The sequence below is a fragment of the Lissotriton helveticus genome, chromosome 7 (assembly GCF_964261635.1).
Source record: "Lissotriton helveticus chromosome 7, aLisHel1.1, whole genome shotgun sequence".
In the NCBI taxonomy this organism is placed as follows: Eukaryota; Metazoa; Chordata; class Amphibia; order Caudata; family Salamandridae; genus Lissotriton; species Lissotriton helveticus.
In genome coordinates, this window is record NC_136068.1 from 897,973,717 (window position 1) to 897,989,633 (window position 15,917).

Consider the following 15,917-nt stretch of genomic DNA (forward strand, 5'->3'; position numbering starts at 1 on the left):
CAGAAGAGCGTCATCTTCATATGAATCTCTTGGAACGTGATTCGCCTGGCCTTGCAGGCTTTCAATCCAAGGATTCAAGATGCAACTGTGCTGGTCAGGACAGACAACACAACGGCCATGCATTACATAAACAAACAGGGAGGAACAAGATCCCTTCTCCTCTCAAAAGAGGCCCAGGAAATATGGGAATGGGCGATTCTCCACAATGCAGTACTTTCAGCAGAGCACCTACCAGGCACTCAACAACAGTAGACACCTTAAGTCGTCTAAAATCTACCTGCCACGAGTGAGAATTAGATCAAGACACTCTGGAGAAAGTGTTTCGGCGATGGGGTACTCCAACCATAGATTTGTTCGCGACTGCAGAAAACAGGAAATGACGATTCTATGCAAGCAGACATCACCATCAGGGATTGCTGGGGAATGCGCTTTCGATATCTTGGTTAGGCGCATTTTGTTACACCTTTCCTCCAATTCCCTGGCTTTTCAGGAAGTTGAAGATGGAACCTTGCAGGATGATCTTAATAGCACCGGCATAGCCTCGACAGTTCTGGTAAACGGAACTCCTCCTACCCCCCAAGATCATCCTTATCACCTTTGTCCCATCCCATCTCTGTTGACAATGTCCCGGGGACAGGTGATTCATCCAGATCAGAGCTCTCTCCATTTGAAAGCCTGGCTCCTGAGTACAGAGATTTTCACTCTAGATATTCCTAAAGTGTAGAGACATTTTCTCTCAAGCTCGTGCGCCAAGTGCGAATAAGACTTACCGTGCTAAATGGAAGCGCTTCTGCATGTGGTGTGAACGAGAGCACATCCATCCGTTCTCTTCAGATCCTCACCAGATACTGCCTTACATTCTATCGCTGGCTAAATCAGGCCTCTCATATTCTTCCAACAAAGTTCATCTAGTGGCCATTTCGAGGTTCAGAAGGTCATCGGCGTGTCCATCGCTTTGATCAGCTAGAGTTATCAAACAATTCTTGAAAGGTCTTTTCAGTCTTTCCACCAGTGCGGCGGCCACCTCCGACCTGGAATCTTAATTTGGTGCTGGCTCATCTAATGAGACCTCCATTCGACCAATTCACAGGGTGGATCTAAAATTCTTATCATGGAAATTTGCTCTCCTCCTGGCTCTTACCTCAGCCAGGAGAGTAGGAGAGCTGCAAGCTCTCTCCACCCGGGAACCTTTTCTACAGTTTAGGAAGGACTATGTTTTTAAGGACCAATCCAAAATTTATACCAAAGGTCCCTTCGGATTTCCATTTGAATGAACCAGTAGTTCTCAAATCTTTTTTTCCTCGTCCTACAACACCAGCAGAACGTTCTCTTCATTCCTTGGATGTCCAAAGATGTCTCAAATTTTATCTTGAACGAAGAAAAGATTTTAGGAAATCTCAGCTATTTGTGGCTTTTAGTGCACCCCGGAAAGGACTTCCTCTCTCGAAGCAAGGCACTTCACGCTGGATTACAAGCGCAATGGATTACTGCCACAAATTGAAAGGGAAGCCACTGCAGAGACAGGTTCGAGCTCACTCCACAAGATCTCTCGTCTTCAGCAGCTCTCTTTGCTGGTGTCCCTATAAAGGACATTTGTAGAGCGGCCACATGGAGCAGCGCCCATACCTTCACAAAACATTACTGCCTGGACTCTCATGAAGAGCGAAGCGGCAGTAGGACAAGCTGTACTGAGGAATCTGTTCCAATGAGAGGTGAGCTTTCCCTTCTATCCCTCCTTCCTATGATTCCACATTTTGTATCGCATAAGTTTTCTGCATGTACTGTTACAAGGTATATATGCTTACATGAGTATATTTATGCTGAAATGGGATACACTGGTAAACAGTGTATGGGTATTTTACTGCTAGCTACTTATACAAAGCATGGGAATTTATGAACGTTCCAATACTGGGGCAAGAAAACAAGTTACTTACCTGTAACTTTGGTTCCCCAGTATTGGTAACTTTCATAGATTCCCATGCGCCCACTCTCCTCCTCAGGGAAAGCTGAGCCTTCAGCAAGAGTGGTTTCTGTTACACAACGGCTGTGAAAATCTGAGGCTCTTAGGCGCTCTCCTGAGGGTTCTATGGGGTGGGGCTAATCTGAATGGTTGTTGCAAACGTTTGGTCTCTTTTACACAAAGAGGAAAATAGGCTACAAAATTAGATGAGGCCTAGGCCTTACTTTCTCTTTTGTACATACTGCTATGGTATTTTCTATTTACCGAGGCTCCCAGGCTGACGACTGGCGAATGATAGAAAGCATGTGAATCTATGAAAGTTACCAATACAGGGGAACCAAAGTTACAGGTAAGTAACTTGTTTTCTTATCACTCCTATCTCCGAAAGGTGAAGGGTCGGCAGGATGGGACCAAGCGCCCAGAAATCAGAAAGGCTATCCCAAAACATGACATCCTGCCTTAAAGTAGTCAAGGGATGTCTAGTTTATGTGCACGGTGCCTGTAAGGCCCAAGATTCTTGCATGAGCTAAAGCAGACCAAGGCTCTGACCACAGATTAATCTATTCTACGGAGACTGCTGAAGGATACATTGCCAAAGAGAATATTTAAGCAACAGTAGGAGTCTTCTCGAAGCAGACAGCTGTTTAAAGGTAATTTACTTGAGGAGCATTTCAAACTCGAAAAGTTTAAAACTCAAGTCAGATTGCACAAATATCGCCATGCAGCATAGTTTTACACTGGCATTCCACTTGATCACACAAACAGTAAAGATTTTTAAAAACATTTTGTTTAGAGCTAAAACACAGAAATTAACTTGTGCAAACTTACCATGCAATTTTTCCATTTCCATCACCAGTTCTTCACTCTGAAGCTTTCCTTCCTGGTGAACATACTCTAGAATACAATTAAGAACACATTGAAAGCTATGAGGGGAGGGGATGTACATTTTGACCAATGGCCAACATTCGCACCAGAAAGTATTTCCAATCCTGGTAGAAGATTCAAAAACATAGCGAAGATCTTTTGTATAGGTACAATTTCAAAACTGTTAGGAAACCCAGATCTGTTCTTTTTTGGGAGCAAATCAAGGTGGCAAATCTTCATGAGCAGGAGGGCGGGAAGTTCCATGGGATTTCGGGAATACAAGAAATACTATCATTTAGAGCTATATTTTAGTGGTGAAGAGCATCCTATCATTCTGAGGCAAGGATGCGTACTGCACTAAAAATAACCACTAAAATATTAAATTGTTGCCGCCAGGTGCTCCTTCTGGTTGTTGGCAAGCTATCGTGTTGCTGAGAACAGTGGCATAATTACAAAACACGGCATCATTTTGTGTAACAAGCTTAACACAATTCTAGAAATTACACCAGCATAACCCAAACTGCACCCAAGTCTAATTTTGAAACTCTGCCAACCACAACTTTAGGCACACAAGGCATAGGTTCATATAGATTGGCATACTTGTTACAACAATAATTAAGCCCCTTTACAGTATAGAAATTTAGATCACAGCTAGTTCTGGAATTTTACATTTCTCGTAGCCTGGTAGGACTGCACAATTGTGCCCTGTTTTTGGACAAACTATCAATTTTTGTTATACAGCTTACTAGATAACTAAAGTACACTTCAGGTACCACATTTGCTTTTTTGTTAGTCATGAAAAAGAAAACTTAAATCTTGGCACGAATGGCAGGTGGACAAGGTACTCGCTCTTTCCAAGGAAGGGCTGCTAATCACACCCTCATCCCATGCAACTTACTTACAAACAGTGAATTAGTATTTCAGGGGTACAGGCCTTTCCAGTGACCCTCAGGGAAGAATGCTCCGCTTGATTACATGTTAACCTCATAACTATGGCTAAAATACATCGCCCTAATGTGTGGTACAGGTAAAGCCTACGTGCAAGTGATATACTAATACCAAAGGAATCGTGTGGCTCAGCGGAACATTGCATTCTGCACAAGATAAACCTCTTGTGTGAGGACCTTTTAACACCAGTGGTGAAATTTGGGTGGATGTTATCTCAATGGGCCATAACATCCAACACTCCGAGCTAAAAGCCACCATATATGCACAAAGACGGTATATGAGCTGCACTGCATCACGGAGCTCCAATGCTGCTTAACCGAGAAACTGATGGCAGTACAGGCAATTTTGAGGTACACCATCTTACCAAAGACGTAGTACCCCAGTGCATCCTGAGCATGGGGTCTAGTTCTGTTGACTGGGCGATTTAATAACTCTGGAACAGTTTTAAACCACCCTTCTAGACCACCTAGTTTCACAAACATTTATAGCCATGACCAAGCCCTGTAGGAAAGTGCCCTTTGACATGCTGTAAGAAACTGGCTCTATATATACTGCACCGAAGTGAGGTACAGTGTGTATAGAGTCCAAGGGTCTCCAGAGGTTAAAGTTAGATAGAACCATACTCTCTAAAGTGGCAGTATCACAGGACAGTGTTAAGCATTTGATGTACACACTCAATCAGCAAATGAATTCACACACTGAAGAACTGAACTATAGGCCAATTGTTTTTGCATAAAAAAAAATACTGTTGGTTTATTTCTAGAACCAAGCAAGCCTGGCAAAAGTAAGCATAACAATACTTTGCAGTAGTAAATTACTTGTATTAACACAGTTCGAAATTGCAGTATAACTTCTACTGGTTTTGGTTACAGTTTTAACTAAGCAGTTTGCAACACTTAGCAGGTATAGTACATTCGAATGAATGGGCTTTAAGTAAAATGAAGTTAATTACTTTTCAGTTTACTTTTGCTAACAGTGCTGGATCCTAGATTCAGCACTGCGACATTAACTAAAACTCATTTACTCACCTGTTTTCAGGAAGAGGTACGATTTTTAAAGATTATTGCATTTCAAAAGTTTACACTTAAAAACTTTTTCACATAGAATCACCAATGTTATCCTATGGGAGGAAATTCACTTATATTAATCCTTTTTTAGGTCGAGCTGGCGTAAGCAGCGCGAAGCGCTGCTGTCTCCAGCGAGCTCTATTGTTAATGACTTGCTCTGGAAGTGGGACAGGAGATTGGCACGCGCAGAGCCCTCGGCGATTTCAGCAGGTGTACGCGCACGTACACATCTCCTGTCCCACTTGCAAGTCAGCCTCCTGCAATCGAGAGAGAGCGCGCGCACACACACACACCCCCAAACTCACTCTTGTCGCTGCGCTGGTGTCATCTCCTCTGCATCACCTGGCACACGCGGGGATTCCTTCACGCCACTTCTAACCCAGGGCTTCTCCTTACTACTGCCTCCACCGCGGGGCTCTCCCTCAGGCATGGAAGTCCCGCGTCACCACTGCTCCTCTCGGGAACGCACTCCGTGGGCGCAGGCTTCCCGCAGAAGGCGGAAGTCCCGGCCCACGACAGGCTTGTTATAAAAAGTGAAGTCCGCTCTTTGGAAAATAAGCGCGGTAGTGTTGATGTAGGGAAATGTTTCTCTACTACTGCCTTCCCAGTGCACTGCCCTCTTTTGGCACACTGCACAGATAGAATAATAGTTACCTCAACGGTGCATTTTAACAAACTGTTCCCGTGGAATTGAGTAGTGTATTTAAGTGCTCGGAGGACTTCGCCAAGGCCCAGCCCCCAAGTCAGCTGTTAATGGTATCCATCTAGACTAAGCGAGCCCACCACCGAGGGCACTAAAACTCCTACCGCTCTATAAAACGCAGAGGAGAAATCAGTCAGCAGCAGCGGCATGAAGCCGGGGGCTGAGTAGTGCACACAGCATGGGTAGGATTAAAGACCACCAGCGACACGGAGTCCCCCATACTGGGCACAGTGGGGCAGGTCTGAAAACTTTGCGAGCCTCAGAAAAGGTTTGCTTTTCTTTATTTAAAAAATAGTCCTTCAAGGAACGGGAACAGATCTGATCTAGCTTCTGGCGCCATCTAGTGGTATTAATCATGTTAGCTGCTTCGGAAATATTAAATACAGCGTGTTTGCTTTAGAATATCTAAATAAAAGTTGCACCATGAGCAGCGGGGCCTAGCAAATTACCTACTCTTGTTTAATGATGTTGTGAGCTCATGTTCTTCCTGAAGCTGCAATTTGGTAGTTTGTTTTTGAAGAGCAGAGTTATTATTGCATAATCTTATGTGTGGATCTTATTACAGACTGATTGTGGCCCTTGGCCTTCATATTACGTTTCAAATGTTTCAGCTCAATCCCAGTTATGTTTATGGTCGGAAATATGCCCATACACATTAAACCCTTATCTGCCCCGAAAGAAACTGAATCTTACACTTATGAGCTAGGGCAGTTGAGCCCTGGTCCTGGAGGAACAGGCTTGTGCCTACATTTCAGAATATCCACGGGATGGCACTTGCTACTGTATTTTCTGAGTAGAGGAAAACTAAAATATGAATACAAATAATGGTTGGCTCTATACACCACAGGGCCGGTGGCTTAATAACCTTTTCTTTCTTGGTCAAAGACTCCGATGGACTCGTCTTCTCCGGTGATACTGGTCGACATGTGGTGCTCTTGCGCAAGTGGTAACTGTATGGTGAATGGATTTGGATTTATTGTATTATGTAACAAAAAGGGTGTGGATTATGTTCACATAACTGGTGCACGGGCACTGACACAGCAGGGCACCAGGAATCCTCCCTATGTGTATGCAATAGGCACAGACATGGTCCTTTTTAAAAAAAAAAATATTTTTATTGAATTTTTTTGGCAGTGGATGATTGTTTGGTACAAAGAAAAAGCAAAAAAACTGAAAAAAAGGTCATATTTGTATCACCATTGATTAATTCATCACAGAGAAAAGCATAATCAACATTTTTACAATAAGAATATACACAAGATAATCCAGCAAAAAGGATATAGATATACAATATTTTAGAACACATAAAATTGGATCCAGGCTGAAAAATTATATCCAGTTACTAATAGGTGCCCATAATTTTTGTCCAAACATCTTTTTCCGGCCCGTAAGTCGGTAAAGCGATTTAGAGTTGATAACATTTTTAGTAGTTTAGATTGCCAGTGCAAGAAAGCTGGAGGATCAACTAACCATCGGGATGTTATGCAATATCTATAAACGGACATAGCTATAAATAAAAAACCTTCCTCTTACATAGTTATAGTATCCATTTGTTCAGCTTGAACTCCTAGTATCACTAATTCTGATAGTATTGGTGATGACTCCATTATATTATTTAAGAAGCTTTGCACTTCTGATATAAACTGAGCTAATTTCGGGCAATGAAATAGCATATGAACTAAATCGGCAGCCATAGGTCCACAGCGACTACAGTTCGTGCCTTTTGATGCTTGCCATTTCGCTAACTTAGATGGTGTGCAATACAAATCAAACACAGACAAAGTGTTGGCTTTTGAATGACCCATTAAACAAAACAGTACTAGCCATTTTTAATGACCTTGATATGACCACTTGATCTATTTCAAAAAGTCTGCACCATTTGGCAGTATGAACCTCTAGATCATCCTTCACTCTATTAAGCATCAAATGATAAAATCGTACCAAATCTACTTTTCCTCTTGCAGCTTTCCAGCACCTCCATTTTTTTTTTGTGTGCAGAGTTTTATATAGCGCGAACTAGACCCGAACCGAATCAGGTATCAGAGCGCTTTACATAGCACCAGTTACGTTACATGAGGACGGACATACATTCATTTTAGGCACGGGGAGATTAAGTGATTTGCCCAGAATCACAGGAGGTTTTTGGCGTCGTTACCGAGACTCAAACCCAGATCCGAGGTCGAGCGCCCTAGCCGTTAGGCCAAATCCTCTCCCCCATTTTACTCATAGAACTGACATTTTGCAGGTTTTTAGTCTCAAGAAAGCTACGGACTTGGAGATATTTGAAAAAATCCCCTCGTGAGATTATATCTTTCTTGTAAATAAGAAAATGATACCAATTGCCCATTCTGATGCAAGTCACCAAATGAACAAATTTTAAGATTATGCCACTTCTGCATAACAGAATCCCTAAAGATGTCAGGAAGCCGAGGGTTCCCCAAAAAGGGCGTATAATAATTCCATTTTGTACAAAAACAAAATTGTTAAATTGTTTCCAGATTTCCCACGCCGTGATCAAAACTTTAAACTTTGTTTTTTTATAGTGACTCGGTTCTATAAACCTGAGCAAACAATCAAGCTTCAGCTCCAAGTAACATTTCATAAATTGAGGGTGCCATAGCTTCATCCAACTTAAAATCCGGAAAAATTAAATACCCATCGTTTTTAGAAAAATTCGGGAACCCTAGCCCTCCTTTTTCTTTGGGCATTACACACCATCTAAGAGATCTTCTAGCTCTCCGGAAGCCCCATAAGAACCTGGATACAGTTCTGTCTATCTTATTAAAAAAAAACAGAGGGGAACAAGAGTGGTATAGTACGAAATAAATACAACATTTTTGGGAATATAATCATTTTAACAGCATTTGTGAGACCATATAAGGATACATGTAAATTATGCAACTCTCAAAAGTTCGATTAACCGAAAATAGTGGATCTGTGTTCAGCCTAACAATGTCTTCCACTTTAGCTGAAATTGTAACAACAAGATAGGAGGCTGTAGAAGCGAATACTATGCCATCAGGTCTGCCTACATCCGAATGAATTACCTGGGTTTTTGTGATGTTTAATTTATATCCGGATTGTTCCCCAAATTCTTGAGCAAGTTCTTTAATTTTAGGTAGGGCGGAAGCAACATCTATAGTAGTAATCGCGACATCATCCGCATAAGCGAAGACCTTGTGAGCTATTTGGTGTAATACTACCGAAGGGATCACATTTTCTTTTATTAATCTATTTAGATAAGGTTCGATATAAAGCGCAAACAAGGGGGAGCAAGGACATCCTTGCCTCTTCCCCCTTGTGATCTGAAAAGGGTCGGACGTATCGTTAGCTATCCGAATAACTGCTTGAGGATTGGTGTACAATGCCCGCACAGCACAGATAAATTCTCTAGGGAACCCTTTCCAGGCCAAAACAGACCACAGGAACCCCCACAGACATGGTCCTATAGCTCTTATGCATGAAGAGGGTATTCACTTTCCCACCAAGACAGGAGTAAGCAACCTCACGTCTTGGTGCCGGGGCAGCTTCAACATGCTTGGGTAGTAGATTACTAAGACACTTTTGCAAACGTACATGTTACTACATCAGGACCGTACTTATGACCCTTCAAGGTTATTTCACGTTTCTTGGTAGAAGCGCTGGGATGCCCTTGGGTAGCCATGCGCTATACAAGTGCATATTCATTCATTCTCTTTTTCCCAGGTCAGCACAGACTGACGTCTGAAGTTTACTGCACCCTTTGACCTCTTTAAAAAAAAAAAAAAAAAAAAAAAACCATCAGATAAATAAATAAATTTCAAATGAATATGCACATATCAAGTTGATGTGGAGTATTCATTTTTACGCCTTTACATAAATGCATCTGGATTATAGCTTGTCTCTCCTTACCATCTGCATATGTCACTGTGCTCTGCGCTTTTTTTTCTGGCCCCTTCACGTTCCTCAAGGAACGTGAGGCTAGATAGCTGTCAATTGTTGATCGCCCCCCCATGCAAATGAGGGAACACTCTCTGAAGATGGCGTTGGTGCTTTATGTGAGCTCGTGCGATCAGTATTACAGAAGGCGTTGCACAGGCACCTGCGGCCCCTTCTGTAATACCAAAGTGCCCCAGGAGCACACAAAGTGGACGCACACATCCGTTTTGTCACCAGATCACTTGTATGATACGGTCCCGGGGTTGTAGTCTGTGCTGGGGTCGTGCTGAGTAGGTTAGATTAAACAGCCATCCAAGAGCACTACGGAGCCACTGGTGTGGTAAAGGCATAAAACCAGTGCGTACAAGTTCTGAAGATATAAAGATCGAAATGTGCAGTCATGAAGGTGGCATCCATTGTTTACCGTTGTCAATTGTGTGAACATTTATGAAGTTTTCAATGCTGCCCATTTGTGCCCACGGGCCGCTTAAAGATCCTGGTGTCTTTGCCAGCTATTTAACGTTGTCTATTCCGATCTCCTGTTAAAAATCAAGCTTTATTGGGAGACAGTTTCCTAAGGCATTAGCCTACAGAACTGTTTCTCTCGAGTCTTGAAGCAATTGTATAAAGTTATGGAAAAGATTGAAATTAAAATGTGTCTTAAGGTGAAAGCTGTGTGATCTGATATGTTGCATACTGTAAGCATCAACCACACTCAATTTTTATCAGTGAACGCCACAGCATAACTCGTCGCCACCACAACACTCAGCACCACCACAGCATGAATCTGTGTAACCATTCAACAACTGGTTCAAATATGTTCACTCAATGTTTAAAGCTTTATTACAAATGTCACAAAAAGAGGTTAATATTTCACTTCTGTTCTTGGATTTTCGTCACAATATAATACACTGAACATAATCTTCACAAGAGTTATTTACAAAAGTTTAAGCTATTGCCATTATACATTAAAACAACTTTTATTTAAGTATTAATTAAAAAAATTAAAAGCCATTGTTATTTGTAATATCAATACATCCAAGTCACGTAAATACAACACATATTGCATTACAAATGCTATAGGTGTCACATTTGCGAAAGTTAGATCTATTAGCATTGTAAATGACAAAGCTATTAATTTCGCTATTTTCAAAACTAACACACAAAAAATTTGTCATTTACAATACCAATAGCTCAAACTTTCCTAATGCGAGACCTATTGGTTTGCAAATGCTAGTCTTACTCCGGGCTGGATACCTAGATTCAGCACTGGGACGTTTCCTGAAAACAGTTGAGAAAATGTGTTTTGGTTATTCAGCTGATTTTTAAAGGAATATTTTTAAGTTTTCAAAAGTCAACACTTTAAAAACATTTTGGGAGAAAAAGGGTCAATGTTATTCTAGGAGGAAAAAGGTTATCGGTTTCCAGGTAGGTAATCGGTCTTCGGAGTTAGGGTCCTGGGTTTAGACTCCAGGGTCTCCCAGGGTCAGTGATGCAATGTTGCACCATCAGCGGCACTCTGGCGTCCGGGTGCACTGTTGAGGTCCAATGTTATCCTATGAGAATAGGGGGGACTCCGGTTAGTGGCGGCTGGCAAGCAGGCCACGGGGTACTGGGAGCAAAGCTCCTAGGGTTAAGTTCAGGGCAAGTTGGGGACCAAGTTAGCACAAAAGGGGCACCCTCAGCGGCACTAGGGCAGCCGGGTGCTGTTTTGAGGTCGGGTGCCCTCATGATTTCAATGGAGATTCTCTGGGACAAAGAAACACTGCAGGCTCGGGGACGAGGATCTTCCAGGAGTGACCACCACTTCAAGGGGTAAGTAGGGCAGTAGAGGGTTGGTTAGGCAGCGCTGGGTTGGGCACACAAGGGTGTGAGGCGTCTGGTGCAGGGGTGCCTTTGGACGTCGGATTTTCTTACCTGCTCTGATCGCGGTTGGGGGGGGGGGTCCTCTGGATTGAGGCTGCAGGCCTAGTCTGGAGGCTTGAGGCAGGTCAGGGGGTCGCTGGATCTCAGTCAGGATCGCCGGTGGAACTCCTCATGGTGTTTTTCCACTCAAACTCAAGCTGGGCTCGGAGGCTGCAGAGTGGGCAAGATTCGCGGTTTCTGGCTGGCACCAGAAGCTGCAGTTCAAACACGTCCGATGTTCATGAGAGAAACAGCTTGGAAAGTGCATGCAGGTAGGTCCTCCAGGGTTTTTGAGGTTGCTGGCCATGCCGGGGTTTTGCAGGAGCAGGTTCGAGGGGAGACAGGCCTGTAGGGCTGGGGCCAAGTCAGTGGGCGTCGTCCTCTTGTTAGCTCTGCACTGCTTCTCGTCCTTTTCTTGTGGTTGCTGGATATGAGGAAGGAAGGTTCAGGGTGCCCTAAATACTAAATTTAGGGGCGTTACAGGTGGGTAAAGGGCAGGGACCAATGGGTCACTTCCCTGGGGTGGGTACACCCCCTATTCTGCCACTCTACAGTGAGAGGGGGGCAGGAGCATGTCCCTGGTTGGCTGTGTACCCCCATCCTCAAGATGGCAGGGACTCTAGGTTGTGCGTCACCTAGCTCCCCCCACCTTAGGGGTGGAGTTGGCGGAGGTGGGCACACCTCTCCCTCACTTTGTTTTTCCCCACTGGGTCTCCTGCCCAAAGTGGGGGTTAGAACCATTGGGGACCAGTTGCTGAAAGCAACAAAGGTCTGGAGAGGTTCACAAAGCCAGCATGCCTTTGAAGCTTCTCCTTCGTTAATCCTGCCCATCGTGGGGGAGGAGGCTTGGCAACTCGTCCCAGGATGTGCATTGTTTCAGGCCCCCCCGAGAGCAGCAAGATCTCGACCCCGGGGTCCAGAAACATGTCTGGTGGTGGCAGCCTAGGCAGCCACTCACTTCACTGGGAGTTGGTAGAGTTTCAGGGGGCATCTCCAAGATGCCCTGTGTCGTGCATTTTACATTAAATCCCACACTGGCATCAGTGTGGGTTTAATGTGCCGAGAAGTTTGATACCAAACTTCAGTCTTCAGTGTAGCCATTATGGTGTTGTGGAGTTTGTAATGACAAACTCCCAGCACCTTATACTCTTAATGGCAGCACTGCAAGCAGTGCCCAGGAATGGACCTGGTAATGTAGGGATACAGGGCTCATGCACCTGTACCCTCACCATGGGCATAGGGCACCCAGCTAGAGGGGTGACTGATATATGCCAGGGCAGTGGTTTGTGGGCATGGCACACATGGATGTGTAAGAAAATGTGGAACGGTGTGCGGCACTTCCTTGATTGATAGCTTTTGGTAAAATGTAGTTAAATGTTCATACTATAAATGTTATTTTGGGTGCCACAGGGTAAACCCCTGCTGACCTTGGGGGGGGAATGGGTTTTGGGCAAAAACAGGTGTGTGGTGCCTAACAAAAGACACTGCGCCCTTGGTGGCACTCCTTGGGAGATCGTGTCTCAAGTTGCATTAACTGTTGTTCCAATTTAGTATGCAAAATAAAACTTGTAGATGCTTAAGCTTTTTTGGCCAAGTATTCTTTCTTATTCATTCAAAGGATTGATTTCATCCAAAGGTTCGAGAGTAATTCATTGTAAATATCGCTTTTCCATTTGGCGATTTATCTAATAAGCGAAAGATACGTCCCTATGCATTTCGGGACTCATGCCCTTCATCAGGGGACTGGTATACAATCTGAAAAGTGAAATGTAAAAATGTTCAGGGGTGGATTCTTTACCTCAAGAAACAAGTTACATAGCATAATTGTTTTTTACATTGTGTAAGATCCACAGTGCTCAAAAAATCAATGAGGTTTCTAAAAAGTAATCCCTCAATTACATGAAGGAGAAAGTGAGTCTGAAATGTGTGCCGCGTCGAGAATGTTCCTGGGTGCCCTTAAACTAAAAGCGAAAAAGCTGCCACAAAAGTTCATGCAGTGCAAAGAGAGTTAAAGCCTTTTCAAGTGCCTGAACAGGCATGCAATCTGTTCGTGAAGCTTAACCGGGTTCACAGTTGCTCGAGTGGGCAAAATACTGGTATATGAATTTTCAAATGAAGGGTAAACGATGCGACTCAGAACATGCCAAACGTGTATTTTACGAATTCGGTATTAATTAATGCAGTTGGCATTGTACGTTGCGGTTGAAAAAAAGTTTAGTCGGCATGCATTCTGTATTGTGCAACAAACTAGTGTTTGTTCTTACCGCGAAAAATGTGGGTAGCGTGCCTCGCGTATCTCTGCTCCGATCGTTCGCATGTGTATGTGCCTCGCCCCGGGACTATCAAATCAGTGACCAAGGACTTACGATATGTCCAAAACGTGTCGGCCATCTTGTAATGGGTAAATTATCCCCAAGTGGTAATAGAATTCGAAGTTGAAATGCGGATACTTTTAAAATGAAAATGTGTTGGTGCGGACTTAACACAAGACTGTAAATGGCTAATATGTGTTGAGGATTCATAATCAAGAGTTGAACACATTTATTTATTTTAGATTCTTTTATAGCACTGGAATTCGATCTCCGAAGAGATATCTCCGCGCTTTGTTCTATCCAATGACAAAGCTAAGACAGTAGAATCTGAAAGATAGTTGATCGGCATAGAGGAGCTATAGAGTGGTAAATAAGTATGTCTTTAGGCATTTCCTAAATTCACATAGATTGGGATTGAGTCTGAGGGTGAGTGGCAAGGTATTCCAGAGAGTAGGGCCTTTGTAAGATAAGGCTCTACCTCCTTGTCTCTCTTTTCTAACTCTGGGGATCGAAAGTAGAGCTTGATGTTTTGATCGTAGAGAACGACCTGGTTGGTAAGGCTTAAAAACTTCTGTGAGATATCTGGGACCAGTGCCGAACAAGCATTTGTGGATGGTACAACAAATCTTGAACTTCACTCTCAGGCGAATAGGGAGCCAATGAAGTCTATTTAGTAAGGGACGAGAGGGAGTCCTGGCTGGAACATTTAGGATCAGTCTAGCGGCCGTATTTTGGGCCACTTGTAGCCTCCCTAGTTGTTCCTCGTTGGCGGATATGAGTAGCCCATTGCAGTAATCTAACCTGCTGATTACCAGGGTTTGTGTTAGTGTTCTTCTATGATGGTCTGCTAGGTAGGGGAAGACTCTTCTAAGTAGGCCAATCACCCTCACACAGGTTCCTGTAACCTGTATGACATGATCTTTGAGTACTAGGGATTGGTCTAATTTGACGCCCAAATTTTTTACGTTTTCTTTAGGGCATGGAGCCGTACCTAGTTCAGACGGCCACCACTCAGGGGACCAAAGAAGTGGAGCATTACCGAAGAGCATGACCTCCGTCTTGCCCACATTGCACTGTAGGCAATTGGAGGTCATCCATCCGGCAATGGCTCTCATTCCAGCAGCAAATGAGTCTTTCACCTCAGATGTCATATTCTTGAAGGGAAATAGAAGCAGAGTATCATCAGCGTAGGATATTGGTGTGAACCCATATTCTCTCACAATATTCGCTAGGGGGGCCACATATATATTAAAAAGTGTAGGGCTCAAGCATGAGCCCTGTGGAACCCCCTTTGTGAGCTCCCTGTAGATGGAACTATGGGAGCCCAGGCAAACACATTGTGAGCGGCCTGAGATAAAGCTTTGCAGCCATGATAGGGCAACTCCACCCACTCCCACCCTTTTTAGGCGACTGATGAGGATGTCATGAGACACCGTGTCGAAGGCAGCGGACAAATCCAACAGCACCAGAATCATTGAGCCTCCACCATCTTGTGCCATCCTGATGGTATTGGTCACAGAGAGGAAGGCCGATTCTGTGCTATGGTTTGGTCTGAAACCAGATTGAGAAGGGTCCAGACCGTCCGCTGCCTCGATGAATTTCGACAGGTGAAGGTTGACATGTCTCTCAGTCATCTTACTCAGATGGGGCAGGAGGGATATTGGGCGGAGGTTGTTAAGATTTGACCATTGTAAGGAGGTATTCTTCCGAACCGGGTTTACAACCGCCTTTTTCCAATCATTAGGAATCTTTCCCTCCTTGAGGGAGAGATTAATTAGTGATGTAAAACTCGGAGCTAGTAAGCTTCCTAGGGAGACCATCATTTTTGCAGGTATATCTGTTGGGAGAACCAGACTTTATTAAATTAAGTAGGGTGGTGACTTCTGTTAAGCTAATTTCTGGGATTGTGGTCAAGGTAATCCTGTTGTCCATTTTATCTGGCTTAGGGCTAGGAGGGCACATTATTTCTCCATTATTTATTACCTTGGTGATTTTGTCATAGATGGAATTAATCTTATTCTCAAAGAATGTAGAGACATCATCACACAAGGTTTGGCTGAAATCGTCCGAGCTTTCGCAGGCTGTGGGCTTGACGAATGTTGGCAGGATTTTATAAAGTTCTCTTGTAGAGTTTCCAGCCTCCGTTATTTGTTTCTCCAATTTATATTTTCTTGCTTTTTTATATTTTTGAAGTAATTGGATTGTGCCTCTAGATAAAGCATTTTACTAATGGAGGTATG

The 15,917-nt window shown here is 43.6% G+C and overlaps 1 protein-coding gene across 2 annotated transcripts in view; it reads right to left on the minus strand.

Moving 5' to 3' along the window:
- HMMR (hyaluronan mediated motility receptor) overlaps window positions 1–15,917 on the minus strand; it is a 472,605-nt gene that overhangs the window by 339,069 nt on the left and 117,619 nt on the right. For both annotated transcript variants that reach the window (XM_078653402.1, XM_078653403.1), the window contains one exon: window positions 2,789–2,854. In XM_078653402.1, coding sequence (XP_078509528.1) covers window positions 2,789–2,854 — 66 coding nt within the window. The remainder of the gene's footprint in view (window positions 1–2,788; window positions 2,855–15,917) is intronic.